General features: G+C 35.1%; 1 protein-coding gene across 1 annotated transcript in view; it reads right to left on the bottom strand.

Moving 5' to 3' along the window:
- The window catches only part of SCYL2 (SCY1 like pseudokinase 2), a 76,375-nt gene that overhangs the window by 48,373 nt on the left and 2,596 nt on the right, over nt 1–25,406 (bottom strand). The window contains exons 2-3 of the mRNA XM_009004445.5: nt 12,508–12,712; nt 3,678–3,835 (exon numbers count right to left, since the gene is read on the bottom strand). Coding sequence (XP_009002693.1) covers nt 3,678–3,835; nt 12,508–12,684 — 335 coding nt within the window. The 5' untranslated portion in view covers nt 12,685–12,712. The remainder of the gene's footprint in view (nt 1–3,677; nt 3,836–12,507; nt 12,713–25,406) is intronic.

Raw genomic sequence — 25,406 nt, 5'->3', positions numbered from 1 at the left:
TGTATGTCTTTTAAATTAAATATTGTGATAATTGCAATATATTTTTTAAAACTTAAAAGTGAGAAAATAAAATACTATTTCAACCATCTTGTTTAAATGATTGATATTCTTTATGAAAAACCGATAAACGAATTCAAAATACTGTTACATTATACCTATGGTATTGTCCTTATTTATAATTTTCAGAATATGCTCAAAGAAACTTCCAGATTTCCCACAGATGCTTCTGGAACAGGAGTAGTCAGGAAGAAAGACAAGGCATAGCTAGCTCCAGTAGACCAGTTTCCACTTCACAAAGCAGCTTTGCTTTCATCTATTTTATTTATAATTTTGAAAGGTGTCACAGTAATTAAATTTTTTAAATTACTAGTCTTTCATGTACAAGAAAATTTATAAACTCAGAAAATGTTAGATATTAACATTCAATGGTCTTACAGAGTAATGATCAAGAGGTCAGGCTCTGAAGACAGATTACCTGACTTTAAGTCCCTGCATCGCTATGTACTGTCTTGGTAACAATGGACACTACTGTTCTGAGCCTCACTTTGTCCCTTTGTAAAATGTGATAACAGACACACCTTCAAGGGTTACTGTAAAAATCAAGTGAGAAAAATCATGTAAAATACATACAGCATGTAAGCGCAATAAGTTTGCTATTGTAATTACCAAGCATTTGCCACTCAATCCCTACCATTTTAGGCCTTGGGCTTTAGGCTCTGGCAATGAAGAACTACAAATTAGTACAGTAACATGGCTATATACCAAGCTTCTGGGCCTGGGTAGTAACGGTTAAATGGCAGTTATGCCCTTTAACAGATGTTTCATCTGTTCCAATACCTGAATAACTCTTCTTCTGCCTTAAATCTGTTTTTCAGATGAGAGCTTATGAAGAAGCTCAATACATAATAAAAACAGAGCTTAGGTTGAAGGAAAGAAAGGGTTACACTGTCCTGCCTGCTCACCATCATCAAGGAAGCCACCTTGTTCTGTACTCCCAACACTTAGCTCATTAACACAATGGACCATAGGCATGCTTTTGTTGAACTGTACTGTTACCAAAAAAAAAAAAAAAAAAAAAAATACTGGCTTATAGACTCGCATAGTGTCTTCTCTGCTGGGTCCCTCTGAATCTATTTTTTAGCTTCCAAAATGTCATCCTACTAAAATTATTGAATGTTACTAACAACCTCTCACTGGTCAAATGTAATGTATTCTTCTCTGTCTTTATTTTCTTTTTTATTCTCTGTTCCCCAGTGTTAGTGGGCACTTTTTTCCTTCCTTTTGCTTCCATGACACGCTGCCAATTCTCCTGCCATATGACAATATTCCTTCTAATGTTTTTCTTTGGCTCTTGTTTTCCCTACACTTCAAGGTTCTTTCCTCAATATGCTTTTATTCATACTCTTGAAAAACTCAATTTTTTTTCAGGTTTTAATTACTGCCTGTATGTGACTCACCCCCCATAAACATCACTAACTCTGGATTTTCATTTGAATTACTCTTTCTATAGTGCATTTCCTTTGAGTAATTCCAGTGTCATTTCAATATATCAATTTGTTAAAAACTAAAAGTTCTCTTTTTCTTCCCTAAAGTGTCCCTCCCTATTTCTTATCAATGCTACCATAATTTTTACAATCTAACAATTATGATATCTTAAACTAATCTTTGAATTTTCTCTCTTCATGATTGCCAATAAATTCCTAATTCTATAATATTTAAGTCACTATACAAAAGGCTGCAAGGACACAGAAAAGTGTAACACATAGTCCTTCTCTCTTCAAGAGACCTGAAATGGAATTATGAGATATAAGACATGTAAATACAGCATAAAATAACAAGGATGGGTAGGATTCTAACAGGTGACACTAGAGACACGGTTAGAATACACTTCAGAGGAAATAGCACCAACAAATAAAGAGTCAGCAAAGTGTAGGATAAGTGGAAAAAAAAAAAAACCAGTCTACTTTGGGATACAGGATTCACAACAGTATTAACATTAAGAGACAGAAACTATAGTGTTCTGGGTTTATTCATGAAAAGAAAGGCAATAAGAAATATTTTTGTGACAAGAGACATATGAGCAAGCTGGGTGCAGTGGCATGCACCTGTAGTCCCAGCTACTTGAGAGGCTGAGGCAGGAGGATCACTCAAGTTCAGGACTTCAAGACAAGCCTGGGCAATAATAGCAAAACCCAGCCCCAAAAATTAAAAAAGAAAAAGAAGAGGTCAGGCACAGTCGCTCACACCTGTAATCCCAGGGAGGATCACTTGAGGCCAAAAGTTCAAGATCAGACTGGGTAACATAGAGATACCCCGTCTCCACACAACAAAAAAAATTATAATTAAAAATTAAAAATTAGCTGGGCACAGTAGCACACACTTGCAATAGTCTACTTGGGAGGCTGATGCAGGAGAATCACTTGAGCCTAGGAGTTTGAGGCTGCAGTGAGCTATGATGGTACTACTATAATCCAGCTTGGGCAACAGCAAGACTCCATCTCGAACAATCAACTGACACAAGAGCATATTTTTGGGTAGATATAGCATGATATAGTAAAAAATAAAAACATGAACTCAGGAATCAGAAAGACAAGATCAATCCTAGCTCTGCCACTTAAAACCATATAGTTTCTTTGATCCTGTGTTCTATGTAATTGTGAGAATTAGATGAATCAAACAACATAAAGCGTTTAGCATAGTTTTTCACATAGTAAATGTTTGTATTTTTCCTCTTAGGTTTAAAAAAAGATCTTGTGCCTTTGAAGGATGAAAGGGTAGAAAGTGGGTTACTGAAGATTCCAAACTAAGAATTTTTTAAGAAATTTTTCAATATATAATAAAAGATAAAGAAGCAAAATTGTATAATTAAGGCAGATGGGACCTTCATCCCCCACAGCCTGGAACCCTGCTAGCTCTGTGTGGTCCACCTTCCCATTCTTCCCCTATCATTAAAAATCCTAAGGGCCACAAGACACAACTACCAAATGATCTGATTAAGATTTTCTGAATTAAGAGAGGGGAATACAGTTTGCTGAGAAAGAAAAAAGAAAGGCATAAATTTTAGGTTATAAGTAATGTGGAAAAGGTTTATAAAGCTAGGGTGTCTAAAGGAATATTAAAAGTGCCACAAGCTTGAGGGTCCAGTTAAGATTACATAAATTTCATTTTCTTATCATTCTCTGTAACATTTCCCAAGCTCACCCTTGAGAAAAATACATGGTAAAGTAACTGAGGGTTATGGACTGACAAGCGGGGCATAGCAGAAGGTTAAATGTCTAAAACAGTAGTGGCACACACACAAAATTGGCACCCAAATCCTGTATCATTGAAAAGGAGACAAGAAATTCTAGCACATTAGCAAGGACAGCTACTTTCAGGCAGGAACTGTATTCTATACTCTTGCAACTTCTATTTTGACTATTATAGTGATAAGCACAGGGTAGGCACTGAAGTACAGAATCATGGCAAAATTGAAGAAAGTCTTTATTAATACTGCAAAGAGAAACATATACATAGACAATGCAAATAAATTTTAGGGACAAAACTAATGTGTAAGAACTCAACACTTAAGAGTATAAAACTTTTTCACTGACAATACTTACACAGATTTCAAATATAAAATTATTTTTAACTATTTGTTCAGGAAGTTTACTATGTAAGTTTTTATAAAAGTTTACCTGGATTCTTCTAAAGGATGCTGGACAGTAAGAAGTCGAGGGTGTCGAAGCCGAGTTAACTGTTGGACTCCTCGTTTTAGAGAATCGATGATTTGATCCTTTTCAAATTTTTGATATTTGTCAATCAGTTTTTTATCAAAGACAAAAACAGCCACTTCCTAAGTAAAAAAAATGTGTGATTTTAGTCAAGAAATATAGAAAAGTAATAAAATTAAGGGTGTCACAATAATATACAAATAGAAATAACTATGCCATAAAAATTTTAGCACCATTATAATACTTTTCTGACATCAAAGAGTTGGTTTCCTCATAAGAGTAAATCTAAACATTTTAAAAGGTATAAAACCTAGAGTCCTCATATACAGAACACAGGAAAAACCTTACCTTTGAATTCTGGTATCACAGGTACATACAAACTGCGCACAATCTGTTGTGTCCTGTGTAGTAAGCTCTTATAGAAGTAGAATTCAAAGAAATTGAACATTTAAAAATTTAAATAAACTTTAAAAATTTAAAATGTTCCCAGCACTTTGGGAGGCCAAGGCAGGTGGATCACGAGGTCAAGAGATCGAGACCATCTCGGTCAACATGGTGAAACCCCATCTCTGCTAAAACTACAAAATATTAGCTGGGCATGGTGGCATGTGCCTGTAATCCCAGCTACTAGAGAGGCTGAGGCAGGAGAATTGCCTGAACCCAGGAGGCGGAGGTTGCAGTGAGCCAAGATCGTGCCATTGCACTCCAGCCTGGGTAACAAGAGTGAAACTCCGTCTCAAAAAAAAATTTTAATGTAACTTACAATGATAATCCTCAAGCATACTATAAAATCTTGAAATGCTTTTTGAAAGAAAGGCTGTATGTCAGGGATACTTGTTTATAAGAAAAACTAATTTGTAAGTATCTTTTAACATATGAATAATCTATCTCATACCTTCCTATCCCCCATCTTGTTAGGGGCAGTAACTGTAAATGGTTACTAGTACAGGGAGTTGTTCTCCCACCACCTCTCTTTGAAATCATTCACAATAAAAGCACACATCCTCCTTACCATCTTCTTCCTTTCATTATCCTTAAGATACCCAAGGAAAAACAATTCTGATCTAGTTACCCTATCTTAACAAATAAATCAAAAAACAGCTATACTGATACGTGATGTGTTAAATCACTGATGTCTGTTCTCAGTAATAATGCAAAATAAACTGGAAGCAAAATTAGCAAAGAATGCTCACCTTCCAAAATTCCTTCAAAGATTCTGAAAACCCCTTTCAGAATTTCTAAGTCTTTGAAAGCCTCAAATTAAACCTACTGTTGCTCAACTATCAATATCCAAGACAGTGTTTTTCTATTTTGTTCTCATTTTCTTCTCTTCTAATCACTTTCTTCTGTTCTGCATTTTTGCTACATTAGCATTATTATTTTCACAAGTTAGCCTGGCAACTCAATCATCCCACAGAGATTAACTGCAAAAAATCCAAACCAATAAATTTCTCAAAAATAACTTGTAAATTGAGGGTTCCTTATGTATGTAAATGAGTTGAGGAATGAGAGGAGTAAGTCTGAAAAGTGGCAACAAAAAGGAATTATTTAGTGCTGTAACTCAATAAAACACAACATTCCCCCAAGCATTTGTGAACAAGGCAGCATTTACTGCAATAAAACAACAGAGGATGTCTTTATACAGCACTCAGGACATTGGCATTAGATCAGAGGAGACTCTGAGTCAACTTACCCTTCAACTGACCAGCTGCCTTTAGGCAAGTTTTCTCAACAGAAAAAAAAGAATAAATAATAGTATGAATACCTCAAAGGACCACTGAAGAATAAGTGACACAGTAATATAAAAAGAACTTACTGTAATACCTGACATATTCAATTAATGTTAGCTAACATCGTTATACCACTAACATCAAGACCTGTATTTTGTTATTTTTCTATTACTGCTGAGTTTTCTGCTGACACACATCTGATCAATGTCACATATATGACCAATGATACACACATTCAAGACCAGTGGTCAAGAATCATCTCTACCATCAAGGTAGCGATTCAACATCCTGTCAACTTGGTAAGGAACATTAATACACTAAGCTAAACAAAATGATGTGTTATAAACCTAATACCATTCCTATGTCACACAGAAATAAACATGCAGCATGAGTATAACAGTGATCAAGAGCCCTGTTTCCAGAGTCACACAAAGCTAAAATGGAATTTCACTCCTGCCATTTATTATGCTGACCCTGAACTCAAACCTTAGTCATTGTTATTTTCAGATCAGAGTCATAAAAGGAATGAGATAAAAAATGAAAATATAATACATTCTACAGCTAAAGTTTCAGGCATTAGTCTACTACAGAACCTTACAAATAAATTCCCAAGTTAATTATTTATATAGAAATAACAATAGACAGCATTTGCATATTTATATGTGCCAAGCATTGTGCTAAGTACTTTTCAGGAATTATTCCATTCCTTGCAGTAACTCTATGAGACAAATATTATATTAACTTTACAAATGAGATTGTTGTGGAGAAGATAAATGTTTTCTAAGATTAAAAAAAAGTCAAGTTTTAAACACAGTCCATAGGGCTATATTTTTAGCCAAGACATCATTCTGTTGCCCCAGAAATAACACAGGAAAAATACAGAACACCAAAGTAAAACATAATGCATGTCTTCAAGAAATAAAGCAGTCACTTTAACTGAGTAACAGCTTTAAATGGCACTCATATAAACACCTAATCTTAACTGCTGACCATTATGAGGCACAGGACAACCAGGAGATAAGAGTTTTACATAATACTAATTTGAACTAAAAACAAATGACCTAAAACTTGAAGTTCCCATCTTGCCATTCATGTGTACAATCTTATTTTGGTAAGTCTTCTGCTATAACACATTTTATAAATGCATTTAATTTTAATGCTTCATGGCTGGTGTGGTGACTCATACTTGTAATCCCAGCACTTTGGGAGGTCTGGGCACTCCAAAGGAACTAGCCCTTTGGAGTCTGGGCAGCAGAGTGAGATTCCATCTCAAAAAAAATAAATAAATAAATAAGTGTTTTATTTTTCAAGTCTTTTTTTGAGACAGGGCATCTCACTCTATCACCCAGGCTGAAATGCAGTGGCACAATCATGGCTCACTGCACCCTGACCTCCTGGTCTCAAGTGGTCCTCTGACCTCAGTCTCCTGAGTAGTTGGGACCATAGGTGTGCACCACTAAGCCCAGTAAATTTAAAAATTTTTTTTAGAGACAAAGTCTCACCATATTGCCTAACCTGGTCTCGAACTCCTGGACTTAAGCAATCCTCCCAATTCAGTCCCCCAGAGTGTTGAGATTACAGGTGTGAGCCACCATGCTCAGTGTAAGATGTTTTAAGTATATATATATATATATATATATATATATATATATATATAATCACATGAAATAGCTCTTGAGCTCTTGCAGTTTCACCACTTGTAAAGAGAAACACTATCGTTCCCAAGAAAAAGAAAACACTGGCTGGGCATGGTGGTTCATGCTTGTAATCCCAACATTTTGTGAAAATGAGGTAGGAGGATGATTTGAAACCAGGGGCTTAAGACCAACCTGGTAAACACAGCAAGACCCCACCACTTAAAAAAAAAAAACAAAGGAAAAAAACTCACAAAATTCTCTCATTCCATTGTTTTAAGTCAAAGATGACAGATTTCTAAATAAGTCTGAATAGGTTATCAACTGTCTTAAAAATATTTTCTCTTTGTTTCAATTAGTCGATTAAAATCAACCAATGTTAACAAGGTTGTGCTGTTAATCCTCATGCCTCATACTGACTTCCTAAAATAAAATTCTTATACTGTACAAAACCTTTCATCAGAATATACCATAATCTAATTTCTAACTTACATTTTTCTTTTACTACTTTTTTATACTACCCACTCTGCTAACACACATCACTTATGCAAAAGTCCAGTCACCTTATATATATTACAATCTTCTTGAAGAAACAATGTCTTATGTGTCTCTCTATCTAACACAGAACACGGCAGTTATACCTAGAAGATACTCAATTGTCTATTGCTTCTGATAGTAAATAAAGAAATTAATTAACACTTTCTATTATCATTTTTAATTAAAATACTTTTAACTTTTTATTAACAAGCATTTCAAACATACAGAAAAGATAAAATAGCACAATAATCCAGTTTGTCTTCTGCTTAAGATTCAACAAACTGTTAACTGTAGTTAAAATTTGAGGGTTTTTTTAAATTGCATTTTAGGTTTTGGGGTACATGTGTAGAACATGTAAGACTGTTGCATAGGTATGCACATGGCAGCATGATTTGCTGCCTTCCTCCCCTTCACCTATATATGGCATTTCTCCCCATGCTATCTCTCCCCAACTCCCCACCCCTGCTGTCCCACCCCTATTTCCCCCCAACAGAACCCAGTGTGCAATGCTCCCCAAAATTTGAGGGTTTTTTAATAGAAAAATTATTAGAACAAAATGTAAGCAATATATGGTATCATATTCTTTCTTTATTCATTGCATATTCTTTAAAAAGCATTGGCAAACAAAGATACTCGCTAAAAAGTATTTTTTCTTAGCCTAACTAAACAAAAAAGGTTATGAAAATATTCTAAAAAACTGTAGTATTTGTCACAATAGAGTATGTCCCATTTGATATAGACCTAATTTATAATTTGTAAAAGCTACTTGTGAACCAGACATGGTGACACATGCCTGTATATCCCAGCTACCTGGGAGGCTGAGGTGGGAGGATTGCTTGAGCCCAGGAGGTCGAGTGTGTAGCAAGCTATGGTTGTGCCTGTGAATAGCCACTGCACTACAGTCTGAGCAACATATTGAGACTCCCATCTTTGGAAAAAAAAAAAAAAAAAGACCAAAGAAGCTATTTTGCTTACTACAAAGTTGAACTCTTGCTAACAAGATAGTTTTAAGTAGTAAAATTACATAAATTACATAATTCGTAGTAATGTGTCTTGGATTCTCTAACAGCAATCACGACCTCCACTAATCTAACCCTCAGAGGCACCAGAGATGGTTTTTGAAACACAGATGTTCCCTGAGAGCTCTATTTTATGGACCCTTCATGACCGGCCCGGTGGATTGTCAAGCATCACACACTTCATTTTTCATCTGATTTTGGGATAATGTTCCTTCTTCAAAACAATAAAACAAAATCTAAACTTTTATTTACATTAAGTTATAAAAGTAAGTTGTTGAGAAGAATGAAAAATAAAAACATATACCTCTTAAAATCTCTAGTCTATGATCATTTTTTGTCTAAGTGACATGACTAGCATATTTGGCTCTGCACAAGGGTTTCCTTTATGTTAAAACTATTAATTATTCTAATGTATTTATTATAATTTAATTATGCTTTTGTATATGCAGTATTAGCAAGCCTCATCCATGAATACTGGCATCTGGATAACACAATGAACATTTTGTAGTAAGGAAGTGATTATGTCCAACCCGATGTTTGGTAGAGTGGATATGAACAACAATTAGGTATTTATTATATAATAATCATTAGAAATCACTCAATCTTCACTATCCTCACAGAAACAGTCATTTCAATATAGGTGTTATAAAGCCCTTGAAGCAGGGCAAAAATACCAGGTCAACAAATACAACTTTTAAAGCAAATTAACGCAAAGCTACCTGAACTTTTTTTTTTCCAAGAAAATAGGTCTATTGCAAAAGCAAATATAAAAGGTCATAATAAATGTAGGACACTAGAAGACTACTAATAAATGTTAAACTAATCAGTATTGAGGGGTAATTCCTCACAACACAGAATCTTACGTCAGGATAAACAGAAATGCTTAAAAATAAATAAATGTTTAAATAGCCCAAGACCAGGCAAAATTACATATATAAATATATACACAGATACATTTTTTCAACCATCTTCTCCCAAAATAATCTCTTAGAGTTGGTATTTGATGGCTGAAAGAAATTTCATAATGTAGAATTATTCTTCTACTTGAAAGGAGGTAAAAATTAAGGACATAGCTGAGACAGAAATTAGATGTATGTGGTGTTTTATTAGAAATTATTTAAACAAATTAGCAGACTTGATACTCATAATATTCCTATACAGTATTTCAATTTTTAAAGGACATACATGTATGTATCTATGTATGTATGTACATATATGGTAAACATTTCTCATTTATTACATATATAGCTTGGCCTAAAGAAAAATTTCCATCTTTAATGACTAGTTTAAATAAAGTATAACTTAAAAATTAGCAAAGTCAATGAAATCCAACCAAGGGCATTTGTCTCAGAAATACCACTCAAATAAATATTCATAATGAAGAACATAATACATATTGTTTGAAAAGAATATCTATATTCAAACGACCATTTTAAGCCTGAAAATATGAAACTGTGTAAAAAGACTAGGTCAGTTAAAAAGCTATAACAGAAACATAATGGTATAAATTCTATGTCTCAATTATCTATCAGACATTTTTAAAGTTCAGAAAAGAAGGGAGCAGGGAATATTTCACTGAATTTTCAAAAATTAAATAAACCCTCCACGCAGAAGGCCTAAAATTAAAAATACAGAACAAGCCTGGCAGAGATGTGAAGAAACTGTAACTGCTGCTAAGTATACACTGGCACCATAATAGGAAAACTATTTTGCAATGAATACGTACACTACAATCTAGCAATCCCATACCTAGGCAATGCATCCTATGTGCCAATGGCACATACAAGAATGTCTACAACTGTACTCTATCAATGAAAAGAAGTGCCTTGTTCAACAACACAGATATAGCTTATCAATATACTACTAAAAAAAGGGAGTCAAATACAAGAGTACACACAATTCCACTTAAATAAAGTTCAAAACCAGGAAAAATTATTCTAGTGTTAAAGGACAGGATAGTGGTTATCCCTGGAGAGAAGGGGGTTATGTAAATCAATAACCTCCTCTGATTCTAGCACAAATTGCTTTTACAATTGGTTATTTAAGGGGAAAACAAAGGACATGAGTATTAACAGTGTTTTCTTTATTGATCTGAATGCTCTGAATGCTGGTTACATAGATGTATTCACTGTGAATATTTATCAAGCTGTACACTCATGATTTGTGCAATATTCTATAATATGTTGAACATAAGTTATTAAAAGTAAGTTTATATTTTAAAAATTAAGCAGACTACAAAATTTTATTTAACTATTTTTTAAAGACAGAGTCTCACTACATTGTCCATACTGGTCTCAAACTCCTGAGCTTAAGGGGTTCTTCCACCTTGGCCTCCCAAAGTGCTGAGACTACAGGCATGAGCCACCATGCCCGACCAACACCACAATTTTTATTCTCTAAATATCACCTGGAGATGTCTTTAGCATCCCTACTGAGATTTCAGAAAAAACAATAGTGAGAAACTAAGAGCTGCTTCTAAATGAACACTCAAAAAGGAAACTTCAATGATGCTTCAATGTCAAGGTGGTTAAGGACTTAGCTACTCTTTAAAAAATTAACCAGTAGAAAAGACAGGACACTCAGTTCTGACCCCAGCAAGTTGAGAGGCAAAAAAAGAAAATTTGAACCTATCTCCACTGAGCTCTCTTGTGTACCGCCTTTCATTCCAAAGCAATAAATATTTTTAAAAATGGAAAGTAATATTTCATAAGAAAATCCATCGCTGGCAGTCAGCAGCTGAGAATGGGACTCTATCATTTGTGCCTGGTTCTCATGTTCTAAAAGCTCCATCATCATCAGGAGATTTCAGTATATGAACTAGTGATATTACTACAAATACCTAGAACCATTCTGGTTAGGCACAGAGATGCTATTATATATTATCACATCCTTAATAAAAATGCCTCATTTTATAAATTTGTTACTTTGTTTTCTCCTTAAATAACCAATTGTAAAAGCAATTTGTGCTAGAATCAGAGGAGGTTATTGATTTACATAACTCACGATCTCATTAATAGTTTTTAGGTAGTCAATAAGAAACCATTTACTTTTTTGGATGAGCTTATGGTGAAGTGAAGAAAAAGCAATGTTCAAAAGTAACAAGTTGATCAGCATTTCAGATGCAGATCAACTTTGGATTTCCATAAAGACTTTCAAATAGCAATAAAAACAAGATTTAACAGGTTGGATACAAGTGACATACCAGCAATCTATCATAGGACCAAGATTCCTATTTCATAAAAGAATAACCAAAGCCAATTCAGTCTTCAACTCGGGAAATAAGCTAACTTTGGAAAAGTAGCAAATAATGCGTACCTTCAATGGTATGACTGTGTTAGTCATTGGCAACCATGTATAATAAATCCTTTACGTTTTACAATCCATATATTTAACTAGTAGGGAAGTAAAAGTACCTTTGAAAACTGATTTTGTCCAGGCATGGTGGTTCACGCCTGTAATTCCAGCACAAGGACTGCACTAAGACACAATGTTGAAAAATTTAACTGGGTATTTTGCCAGTAACACCGTGACAAACAAAAGAAAATTTAAGAAACATGACAATTTCTATCCTAAAACATATATCTTGCTAAATACTACAATATACTCATTTGCTCAATTGACATGTTTATTAAATAAGCAAAACTGGATTTCAAGATGATATGGTAAGTCAAACAGTATATCTGTAACCAGGAGATTCAGAGCATGTTTAAAAGAATTTGTTTTTTGTATGACTTCATAAGATTAAATGAGAACTAAAGAACCCATTTAAGAACCTATTAAAGAATTTTTGGCATTTAACATAAAAATGCATACATGCACTTTATGGTTCTTAGCATATGTGTATTTTCCAATTACACACCGAATTAAAACTTACCTGCTTTGTTGACTTTTTTGTGCCATTAAAAATCTTCCAAGCTAGCCCATTGCCACCACTGGCAATGTGTCGACCAACATCAAATTCTCTAGTGACAGGATTTCCCATTACAGCACTAGTGACATCAGCTGTTACTTTCGTAACAGTACTCTTCAATTTATTAAGCATGGACTCCATGGCTGCAATACTGGGTAGTTACAGTTACCTAGAAAAACAAAAGAATAGTGGAGAACTGATCATGTCTTATTTGTATAAGCATTTATTCATAGTTTAATTTGAAAAGCTTAAGATCTCCCAGTGAACAGAACAATCCTATATAGATTAAAGTTGTATGTTGGTTTTGTCTTCAGAGAACTCAATACACTTTGGTACAAATATAAGTCCAGAAATCAAACTGTTCATTTCAACCTCAGTTTTCACTGACTAGGAAAAGATATATTCACACTTGACACTGACATTAAGAAAAAGAATGACTATTGCTCAACTGTATAACATGAATCCTTTAAGACTTAAAGTGGGGGATGGGAGTGGTGGCTCACACCTGTAAACCCAGCAATTTGGGAGGCCAAGTCGGGCAGATCACCTGAGGTCAGAAGTTTGAGACCAGCTGGCCAACATGGTGAAATGCCATCACTACTAAAAATACAAAAATTAGGGCTGAGTATGGTGGCTTATGCCTGTAATCCCAGCACTTTGGGAGGCCGAAGCAGGCAGATCATGAAATTAGGAGTTCGAGACAAGCCTGACCAACATGGTGAAACCCCATCTCTACTAAAAATACAAAAATTAGTCAGCCACTGGATTGTGTGCCTGTAATCCCAGCTACTCAGAAGGCTGAGGCAGGAGAATCACTTGAACCTGGGAGGTGGAGGTTGCAGTGAGCCGATATCATGCTGTTTGCACTCCAGCCTGGGTGACAGAGCAAGACTCCATCTCAAAAAAAAAAAAAAAAAATTAGCCAGGCATGGTGGAAGGGTGAGGCACAAGAATCACTTGAACTCAGGAGGTGGAGGTTGCAGTGAGCTGGGATCACACCTCGGCACTGCAGCCTTGGTGACAGAATGAGACTCCATCTCAAAAAAAACCAAAGACTTAAAGTGGGGTTTGAGAGGCCATGGCAGGTGGATCATTTGAGGCCAAGAGTTCAAGACCAGCTTGGCCAACATGGCAAAACCCTATCTCTACAAAAAATACAAAAATTAGGCAGGCATGGTGGCATGCACCCATAATCCCAGCTACTCAGGAAACTGAGGCACAAGAATCACTTGAACCCAGGAGGCAGAGGTTCCAGTGAGTCAAGAGTCGAGATCACGCTACTGCACTCCAGCCTGGGTGACAGAGTGAGACTGTCTCAAAAACAGTAACAACAACAACAACAAAGTAATACAGAAAGTCTGATTCTCACTTCACATTTAAAAATTTACTCTTCTTTTTCTACCCCTTTTCACTGGTGTTAATCACTTCACATTAAAAACAATATAAAACTTAAAAGACACTAATGCTTTACTAAGCAATAAATGTGTATTTTATTATTATTATTACTTTTCTGTAGAGATAGGGTCTTGCTATGTTGCCCAGGCTGGTCTCAAACCCCTAGCCTCAGGTGATCCTCCTATCTTGGCCTCCCAAAGTGCTGAGAATACAGGCACAAGCCAACACACCTAGCCCACATTTTTATTTTATAAAAACTTTTATTCATTATTAAAATAATAATTACATTCAACTATGAAATCATTTAAAAGTATTTCCTAAAAGAAAAGTATCAACCAGGTGCAGTGGCTCATGTTTATAATTCTAGCACTTTGGGAGGCTAATCCAAGTGGATCACTTGAGTTCACGAGTTCGAGACCAGCCTGGGAAACATGGAGAAACTCTGTCTCTACAAAAATACAAAAATAAGCTAGGAATGGCAGCATGTGCCTGTAGTGCCAGCTACTCAGGAGGCCGAGGCAGAAGGATCACTTGATCCCAGGAGGAGAAGGCTTCAGTGAGTCAAGATAGCGCCATTGCACTCCAGCGTGTGTGACAAACTCTATCTCAAAAAAATAAAAATAAAAAAGGCACTGATGATGACTAGTGTAATTAATGAACACTTAATCATTTATTAACTGGTAATTTTTAATAAGCATAATGATCAGTAGTTGTTACAGGCTGAATATCCTACTTGGGACCAGAAGTGTTTCAGATTTTTTATCTTTTCAGATGTTGGAACACTTGCATTATATGTTTACTGATTGAGCAACTGTAATTAAAAAATCCAAAATCCAAAATGCTCCAATGAGCATTTCCTTTAAGCACCATGTCACTGCTCAACAAGTTTCAGATTCTGGAACATTTCAGATTTCTGGATTAGGGATATTCAACCTGTATTAATAATTAGTAATTGTCAGGCTTATCTTTTCTCATTTGGTAAATTAAATAGACTCTAATTGTGATGATGTCTGTTGACATCTTTAGTTGAAGAAAGCTAAAGGAAGCTTTCTTCAAACTACAATGTCTGTATCTCTAGGGTTACATGAAGACTTTCCAGGGCATACATGGGCATAGACCATTTTAAGATAGCAGTTCCTAATCTGGAGTCAGGTAAAGACTTCACAGGGAATTAGAGGTATTATTAGGCCCTCGTAGAAGGTTTTACTCTTGAATGCATTAAACATATATATCAACATTTTGTAGTTATGAACATGTTATTACAATTATTTCAAAGTTTTTTTATTCTATACATTTTGTTTCATACATTTAAAAATACTCTAAATAAATGAATAAATTACTCTAACTTCTGGCCATGAGGGAGGAACAAAGAGTGAATCTGCGCTCTTGCTTTTAACAACTAGAAAACTAAACAAAATATAGGAAACACATTTTTCCAGACATTGAACAGAAAGCAAGAGGCTTTGATCCCACTAAGAAAGAGAACTAACAAAATAAATCTCCCAAAATTGTCCCAGTTTTCCGCCTAAAGGTACATTCCAAACTACAGGGCATAGAGCAGAATTCCAGGTAGCCATCTAGCTGAGTTGAGAAGCTGGAGGGATAAACTAGCATTCAAGAATGCAGAGGTAGATGAAAGTTCAAAGTGAATGAAGCTATGCTGAAAAAAATGCATAGGGGTCCCCTTCATGCTCTGTTCCCGGTACCCCACATGCTTATGCATACTGTGTGACAATCCACCAGGTCAGGGAAGGACCCAACTAGAGAGCTAGGAGTTGAATAGTTTCAGAGTTCACACAGGCTACAAATCATTCAATATGTCATCAGCCAGTGTGGTGAGTCTTCACCGACCACTGAGACATTCAGCATAAACCTTGTAAGAACCATGCCTTAGTAGGGTAAACCACCCTTATAGTGAAAGCTAATCTAAATCTGCTCTAAAAGCAATTCTCAAATGACCAAAGTAATCACAAATTACTAAACTGTCTACCAGAACAAAACTCAATACTAGTGAAAGACATAGACATGCACATAAAAATCAGATACTAAACAATGTAACATTCACAATGTTCAGCATGCAATCAATAACTATCAGACATGCCAAGAAGCAAGACGATGTGACTTATACAACAGTGGACCCCAACCCCCAAGCCACAGATCAGTACCAGGCCATGGCCTGTTAGGAACTGAGTTACAAAGCAGGAAGTGAGTGGTAGGCGAAAAAGCATTTACTGCCTACGCTCCGCCTCCTGTCAGATCAGTGGCAGAAATAGATTCTCATAGGAGTGTGAACCCTATTGTGAACTGTACATGTGAGAGATCTAGGTTGTACGTTCCTTATGAGAATCTAACGCCTAATGATCTGAGGTAGAAGAGGTTCACCCTGAAGCCCAGCTCCCCACCCCCCATCCGCAGAAAAATTGTCTTCCATGAAACTGGCACGCAGTTTCCTGGTACGCAAAAGGTTGGGGACTGCTGCTATACAAAGCTCCAAGAAATTCAATAACCCACATGCAGGATAAACAGGAAGAAAACTATGCACTGATACACCAAATAGCTGAAAATCAGTGATCAAAAGAAAAATCTTAAAAGCAGCCACAGAAAACAAGTAAACTACATATAAGAACAAAGAAAAATTTTCCCAGACTTAGCAGAAATAACACATGCCAGAGAACAACTGATTGAGGTCTTTAAACTGCTAAAGGAAACTGTCAACCTAGAATTTTAATAGGTTGGGGAAAAAACTTTCAAAAATCAATGTGAAATAAAGACATTTTCAGAAAAACAATAGATAATCACTATAAAAACTATTAGAGGTGGGAGGATCACTTGAGCCCAGCAGTTCAAGATGAGCCCAGGCAACACAATGAGACCCCATCTCTACAAAAAGTTGAAAAATTATCCAGTTATGGTGTCACCTGACTGTAGTCTCAGCTACTCAGGAGGCTGAGGCAGAAAGATCAATTGAGACCAGTAAGTGAAGGCTGCAGTGAGCCATGATTGCACCACTGCACTCCAGTCTTGGTGACAGAACAAGACCCTGTCAAAAAAAAAAAAAAAAAAAAAAAAGACTAAGAAGGTTTTTAAAGCAGAACAATAAAAAGAAAAATGATGTGGGCATATAAAACACACTTTTCATGTCATAGTACCTTCAAAACATAGCTGATCATTTAAAGCAAAAATAATTTTTAAAAATGTATTTATAATATATGTAGAAAAACTGTGACAAGAAAGAACAGGAGGGGGAAATGTAAGTATATTTTTAAAAGAGTCTTATATATGAGGCAGTACAATACCATTTGAAGGCATGCTGTGGTAAGCTAAAAGATATATACTGTAAACCCTAGAATAACAAAATAATAAAGTGATATAACTAAATTGTAGAGATAGAAGAAACCCTAAAGTGAACTGATAAATATAAAAAGAAGCAGAAAAAAGGAAGAAAAAAAAGAACAAATGAAGCAAATGCAAAATAAATAACAAGATGGTTGACTTAAATCCAACTGTATCAATAAATTACATTAAGTGTAAATGATTTAAAATTCCAATTAAAAGGCAGGGGTTTTTCAAACTGGATAAAAAAGCAAGACCTAACTATAAGCTGCTTACAAAAAATCCACTTAAAAGTATAAAAACACAGGTAAAAGAATGTGAAAGTATAGCAAATTGGAGTGGTTATATTAATAGAATAAGCTTGAAGACAAAAAGGTCATTTTGTAATGACAAAGTTGTCAATTCACCAAGAAGACATAACAATACTAAATATGTACACACCCAATAAGAGAACTTCAAAATAAATGCAGCAGAAAGTGACAGAACTGACAGAAGAGACAAATTCATAATTATAGTTGGAGACTTCAAGAGTTTTCACTATAGAAACAGACGCAGACAAGCAGAAAGAAAATCAGAAGGATGGAGATTTCAACAGCACTATCAAACAACTTGACCTAAAACATAAAACACTCAGTCTACAAATGACAAATGCTTTTCATGTAGACATGTAATATTCACTAAAATGAACTATATGTTGGGCTACAAAACAAGTCTCAAAATATTTATAACTACTGAAATAATATAAACTATGTTATTTGACTATAATAAAATTAAACTAGAAATCAATAATGGATAATACATAGAAAAACTACAAATACATGGAAATTAATCAACACTTTTAAATAATCCAAGGGCTAAAAAAGAAATCACAAAGAAAATTTTTAAATATTTTGAAGTGGGCCAGGCACAGTGGCTCAAGCCTGTAATCCCAGCACTTTGGGAGGCTGAGGCGGGTGGATCACAAGGTCAAGAGATCGAGACCATCCTGGTCAACATGGTGAAACCCCGTTGCTACTACAAAAATACAAAAAATTAGCTGGGCATGGTGGCATGTGCCTGTAATCCCAGCTACTCAGAAGGCTGAGGCAGGAGAATTGCCTGAACCCAGGAGGCAGGGGTTGCGGTGAGCCGAGATCGCGCCATCGCACTCCAGCCTGGGTAACAAGAGCGAAATTCCGCCTCAAAAAAAAAAAAAAAAAAAATATATATATATATATATATATATATATATTGAAGTGAATAAAAATGAAAATTTGTCAGTCACAATTAAAGCAGTACTTACAAAGAAATCTATAGCTGCAAATGTTTATATTAGGGAGTTTAAAAGTCCAAAATAATGGTCTAAGCTTCCATCTTAAGAAGTTAGAAAAAGAGAAAATTAAAATAAGTAGACAGAAGAGGAATCAATGAAACAGACTAAATTTAATGTAATTTAATACTTTATTTAACAGAGAAATGAAAAGGAGGGAAAAAAACCAATAAAATAAAAAATAACAATTTTTAAAGATCAATGAAATCAGTAAAACTCTAGCAATATTGACCAAGAAAATTTTAACAAGGTGTAGTGAGTGGCTCATGCCTTTAATTACAACACAATGGGAGGCTGAAGTGGGAGGATCATTTGAGCCCAAGAGTTCAAGACCAGCCAGAACAATATAAGGAGACCCTGTTTCTACGAAAAAATAAAAATAAAACTGCAGGGCATGGTGGTATGTGCTTGTGGTCCCAGCTACTTGGGAGGCTGAGGTGGAAGGACTGCCTAAGCCTGAGAGGTCAAGGCTACAATGAGCCACAATTATGCCATTGCACTCTGGCCTGATTGACAGAGTGGGATCTGTTTCAAAAATAAAAATTAAATATTAAAAAAGAAAATAAACATTTAAAAGGACACAAACGACCAATATCGGAAATTCTACAGATTCCAATTCTACAGCTTCTGAATGAATAAGTTATATCATCAAACTTTTAAGGAAAAAAATCACACCAAGTCCATATAAACTCTCCCAGAAAACAGAAGAGAATAGGATACTTTTCATTTCATGTTATATAATAAGCATTACCTTGACACCAACATCAAATAATGCCATGGCAATAAAACCAATGTCCCTCATTAACATGCAAAAATCCTTAAGATATTAGAACATTAAAACCAACTCCACAACCAAATGGGTTTCACTTCAGGAATGCAATGTTAATTCAACATTTAAAAATAAATCCACCATATAATTCACATTAATTGAATAATGAAAAAAAGCAAGATAATGTCAGTAGAAGCAGAGAAAAAAATTGACAAAATTCAACACGAATTCATAATAAAAACTCTCAGGAAACTAAGAACAGAAAGGAGCTTCCTCAACCCGATAAATAGCATCTTTGAATATTTACAGCTAATATTATATTTAAAGATAAAATACTGACCACTTTTCTCCCTAAGTTTCAGAACAAGGTAAGTATACCCACTTTTACCACTTCTACTCAATATTCCAAGAGAGGTCCTAGCCAAGGCAATATAGCAAGAAAATGAAATAAAAGGCATCTGGGCCAGGAAGAAAGAAAACAATTTATTCCCAAATGACACAACTGCATACATAGAACATTAGAAGGAATGAATCTACAAAAAAGCTACAAGAACTAATACATGAGTTTGGCAAGATAGCAGAATACAAGAATAACACATTTGAAAAGATTGTATTTCTAAGCTGGACATAGTGATTCACGCCTGTCATCCCAGCTCTTTGGGAGGCTGAGGTAGAAGGATTGCTTGAGTCCAGGAGTTTGAGATCAGCCTGGGAAACATATCAAGACTCCAAAAAGTTTTTAAAAATTAGCCAGGAGCAACGGCACACGTGTGCAGTCCAAGCTACTCAGGAGGCTGAGGTTGAAGAATCACTTGAACCTGGGAGGTTGAGGCTGCAGTGAGCCATGATTACACTAATGCACTATAGCCTGGGTGACAGAGTGAGACCCTGTCTCAAAAAAAAAATTGCATTTCTATTAGAAAATTTGAAATTTAAAAATAGTTTGAAGGACATGCAATACCTATAAATAAATTTAACAAGCTATGCAAGATCTATACAGTGAAAACAAAAACTGCTAAGAGAAACTGAAGAAAACCTAAATAAATAGAAAGATATACTGTGATCAAGAATTGGATAATTCAATATTGCTAATGTGTCAATTATCCCCAATAAGCTATAAACTCAATGCAATTCAACCAGAATCCTACCCAGCAGGCTTTCTGTACAAAGTGACAAACTGATTCCAAAATATTACTGTGAAAAGGGATCTACAGGCTTTACTAAATTGTCAAAAGGGTCTATGGCACAAACAAGGTTTTAAAGCCCTATCACTCTCCAAATTGTCAACTTCCTTGAGTGCTCTTTCCTAAAATTAATTTGCCTGAGACCAAGTCTATGTCCTGAAGATTTTCCTTAACTGCTTCTTCATAATTTCTTCCCACTTAACTAAAACAAGGTATTTCTTTCAGTCATCCCAGTGTTATTGTAGGACATTTCCCTAGGTGTAAAAAATTTTGTGGGAAGAAGGAGATGCAATTTGTGCATTTAATTCTAAGAGAAAGCCACTTAAAAGTAAAGCACAAAGAAGTGTGATAAGAAATATCTGAAGGAGGTAACTTGCTGTACATTGCTTCTTTCAGGACAGATGTTAATAACAAGAACCCATGCCTTATCTAATACAGAATTACAATTAAGAAGAAGGTTGTCACAGAGATATATAAAAACACATTTATTTCAATTGATAAACTCCAAGGTTTTGATGAAGTAAAGCACTATCACAATATATAACAATCTAGAAATCAGATATTTTGCAACTATTTAAACTATTGAGAAAAAACTCCAGATGTGATCAACTTAAAAAATGTGCAAAAGCAGCACGTTATTCAAGATTACTTATTTGATACACAAGCAAAAATATTTGAAGATCACTGATCTCAGGTAGTTTGTATCCTGTTTTCTCTATTAATGAAATTATACTTATGTAAATACAACCCACTTTCTTCTATTAAAGATTTGAACTGTCTGTACAGGGAAATAGAGACTTACTTTCCTTTTTTAATTTAATGTTGAATTTTTGTAAGCAGCTAGAAAATGTTGCTACTGGCATTATGAAAACATTTACTGGCTATGCCAAGTTGTTCTCAATGAACATCTGCTGTTGATTTTGTTGGAAAGGTGAAGGAATACAAAATTCTATTTAAAATCATACGTATCTATTCCTCTAACTCTGCCAACAAGCTACATATTAAATGCCATGCACCTTGTTATACATTGAGAATACAGAGGTAAATGAAAATATTTCTGCTTTTTAGGGACTCAGTCCAATAGCAGACTCAGACCTGCAAATAGTTATAGCAATTAACTTGTGGTAAGAATGCACATGCTATGGAAACACTAAGATGGGCTCAAAACTATAAAGTGTTTTTCAGGTAAGAAAAGGGGGGAAGGAGTATTCCAGAAGGGATTACAATACCATGTGCCAAGATACGTAAGGGAGGAAGACTATGGTGTGGTCTGAAAACTGTAGAGTTCCATATGGAAACAAAGCATATTTTCAGAATTGACATTCAAATTTGAGATGCCTATCCATCATTCAGTTAACACTGGTGTACATATGGCAGAGAACAGGCATGGAAATTCATCTGGTGGTTTAATATTTACTGAGTATCCACTGTGCATCTGGGACCATGAGAAACTGGGAAGGAAGTAAATGAAAAAATAAGCTATGAAAAATCTTACATCAAAGGCGGGGAAGACAGACAAAACAATCACAGCATTAGTCTACAGAGTAATAAAATGCTACAGAATATACATGCACAGTGTTATAGGAACAAAAAGAAGAGGAATAGAATGTTTCCCCAAAAGAGTAATGCTAGAGGAGTAAACTGGATAGAGAATAGGAGAACTGCAGGAGTAAAATCCCAAAGTAAAAATGAAGTTCAGTTAAAAACTGAAGAAAAAGAAAATACGGCAAAAGAGACTAAAAAAGCCATATCACCAAAGACATTCAGTAGTAAGAAATCAAGCTATGGAAGCCACAGAAGGGTTTCAGGCATGAGTAAGATGATCAATCACTCTATCAAACAGAGTGAAAGATATACCAGAGGTAGAGGCTGAGAATACAGAAGACTAAAGAGAATTTCACTATGCAATGCAGGGATATTTATAATTTAGAAGATATATACAACAAGAAAATAAAGTAAGTATGGACAAGGAAGATAGAGAAGAGATGGTAGGTAGAAAAGGTATTTCAAAGGTGCTAGTTATACACCCATTTATTTGTATTTACATGTCAAACTATGTTATATACTTTTATGTGTTATATTTTACATTTTAAACAAATGCTCAAAGAGAGAAAGGTTGCTGAATTATGGAAACAGCAGTGAGAAAGGAAAAAAAAGGAAATATTAAGAAACAAGTACAAGTTAAAACCAAGAGAAGAAAAGGACAAAACTAAGAATCCTACCCCACCCCCAATTTCAGAGTCTAGGTGGAAACAGAAGCTATATTATAGGCAGAATATATAGAAAACAGTTGTTTTATGGGGAAAGAACTCAACTTTGAACATGTAGAATTTGAGTTGCCTGAATGACACTCAAATGGAGATATCTAGTAGGTTCTTAGACATGCAGACCAAAAACTAGAAAAAACCATCCAGATTGAAGGTAAAAACTGATGCACCATGAGCCTGTATACTAGACTACAGCCCTAAAAAATATCACCCAAGGAAGAAGAGTATCATGAAAATTATAGAAGGCCAGGATTGTTTCTCTCTACCATCTGGCTCAGCTACCACCTGGCTTTCAGTAGAACCAGTTTGTGAATCTGTTGTAATGCTAGATTTTATGTGCACCTGCCAAAAGGTGGGTTGAGTGTTACAGCCTCTGAAGGCAGGTAGCTGAAAGAAACTGGCAATTCTTTCAGTTCTGCCTGCTCATGAATTCTAGATATAGCAGAAAATATAACAACTAAAATTATATTTATGCTTAAAAAAGACTTCTTGACTTTTCAAATAACATGACTACAGACAGTCCTGTACTTCTTCAAGAATGTATTTAATTTTTTCCCAGCTTCCCAAGCTTACAATCCCAAGAATAAAATATTAAAAAGCAGAATTAGCTTACATTTTTGTTGAAGTCACTGCAATGCAAATAAAAAGCTTACTGTAATTACATCTGGCAATGAAATTACATTTAATAACTTTCATTCTCATGACACCTAGCAGAGACTAGACTTTCAAAAAGCTCAAAATAACACACATTGACTACAAAGAACAACAACATAAAAGAAAGAAATTCAAAATTGCTTTATCCCTTAAATAGGCACAAAGGTCTGAAATTTGTATGTAAATGGCTGAAAATAAAATAATATCATTTATATAATCATTTATATAGTTATTCAATGAATTTTTGTAATTCTAAATAAGACTTACATTCAGAAGACATGAAACACTTATGGTTAAATGCTTCACAAAATCTGGGGAGAAAAAATGTGTCCTTATACTACCATATGCAATACTTAGCTGTTTGTATCTACAGAAAGATGATCTTAAGATATAGTCTCTCTCTCTCTCTATTTTTTTTTTTTTTTTTTTTTTTTTTTTTGTTGCTCTGCAGGGTGCACAGCCAACCTTAAGGGCAGAGTTGGTCCTAACATGTATTCTTGAAATATACGGTTCTGCTTGTGGTATTACTCAGAAATTACCAGAAGTTTTTAAAAAGAAAGTTTTCAAAAAACATATAATACTCTTCTTTGTTCTATACAGAAATTATGTTTAATCTTATCCAGAACAATAAAGATTAAACAAGCTGAGTATAATCATTCTCTTTACAGTTACAAAAAGCATCTAATTATCAGACACAGTTGAGCTAGAACCGATAACTTAAAGAAGCCTGATTTTTTTTTTTTTTTTTTTTTTGAGATGGAGTTTCGCTCTTGTGACCCAGGCTGGAGTGCAACGGTGCAATCTTGGCTCACCGCAACCTCCGCCTCCTGGGTTCAGGCAATTCTCCTGCCTCAGCTTCCCGAGTAGCTGGGATTACAGGCACGCGCCACCATGCCCAGCTAATTTTTTGTATTTTTAGTAGAGACGGAGGTCTCACCATGTTGACCAAGATGGTCTTGAGCTCTTGACCTCATGATCCACCTGCCTTGGCCTCCCAAAGTGCTGGGATTATAGGCCTGATTTTTAAAACGAACCTAAAAAGCTGAAGAGACTTAGCAATGTATAGCCAAGTTAGTACACAAATTACTGGGTATCTACTAGGTGAAAAGTAACATGCTAAGTGCAGTGGGAGAAACAAGAAGTAAAACACTCAGTTTCTGTCACTGGTAACAAATTTTAAGACCACTGTATAATACGATTTAAAAAGTAACATGAGGCCAGGCACAGTGGCTCAAGCCTGTAATCCTAGCACTTTGGGAGGCTGAGGCAGGAGGATCACTTGAGCTCAGGAGTTCAAGACCTGCCTGGTCAATACAGCGAGACCCTGTCTCTATGTAAATAAAATATTTTTTTAAAGAAAAGGCAATATGAAATTTAAGACAATACATGCTTAAATATCAAATTCATAATTTAAACAATAAGATCTGAGGAGAGATTACATCCAAATTTTCTGAAGCCACTTCCAGCCCATGTAATTAGTGAACTATAGTTTTTACCCCAAGAAGTTAATCAGATTCTTGAAATTATTGTAATTTTTTTTTTAAAGCAGTAGCAAAGGGGAGACAGTGTCTCACTTACAGGCCCTCCAGTTAGAGAAGAGGGAAAAGGAATAACTAGGTAGGAAATTAGACTAAATGATCACTTCCTTAAAGTCTACAGTTCTTCCTTGATTTAATAAAGTATAAAATTTCAAATACAATGTAATACAATGTATGAAAACAAAGTCGTAAAACACAAGTACTGTCTAAAACAGTAGTTTTCAAATTCTGGTGGACATCTAATAACCTGGATAACTTCTTAAACCATATAGATGCCTAGGTAGTATCTCAGGCCTTTGGAATCGAAACCTATAAAGATGGAATTAGAGTATTTGTATCCTAAGAAAGCTCCCTAAGTGGTTCTGATGCACAGCAAAGAGTGAAAATTAAGTTATATGGTTAAGTACACACTCT

This window comes from Callithrix jacchus, chromosome 9 (assembly GCF_049354715.1).
Source record: "Callithrix jacchus isolate 240 chromosome 9, calJac240_pri, whole genome shotgun sequence".
In the NCBI taxonomy this organism is placed as follows: domain Eukaryota; kingdom Metazoa; phylum Chordata; class Mammalia; order Primates; family Cebidae; genus Callithrix; species Callithrix jacchus.
This window is presented reverse-complemented; position numbering and strand designations above follow the sequence as displayed.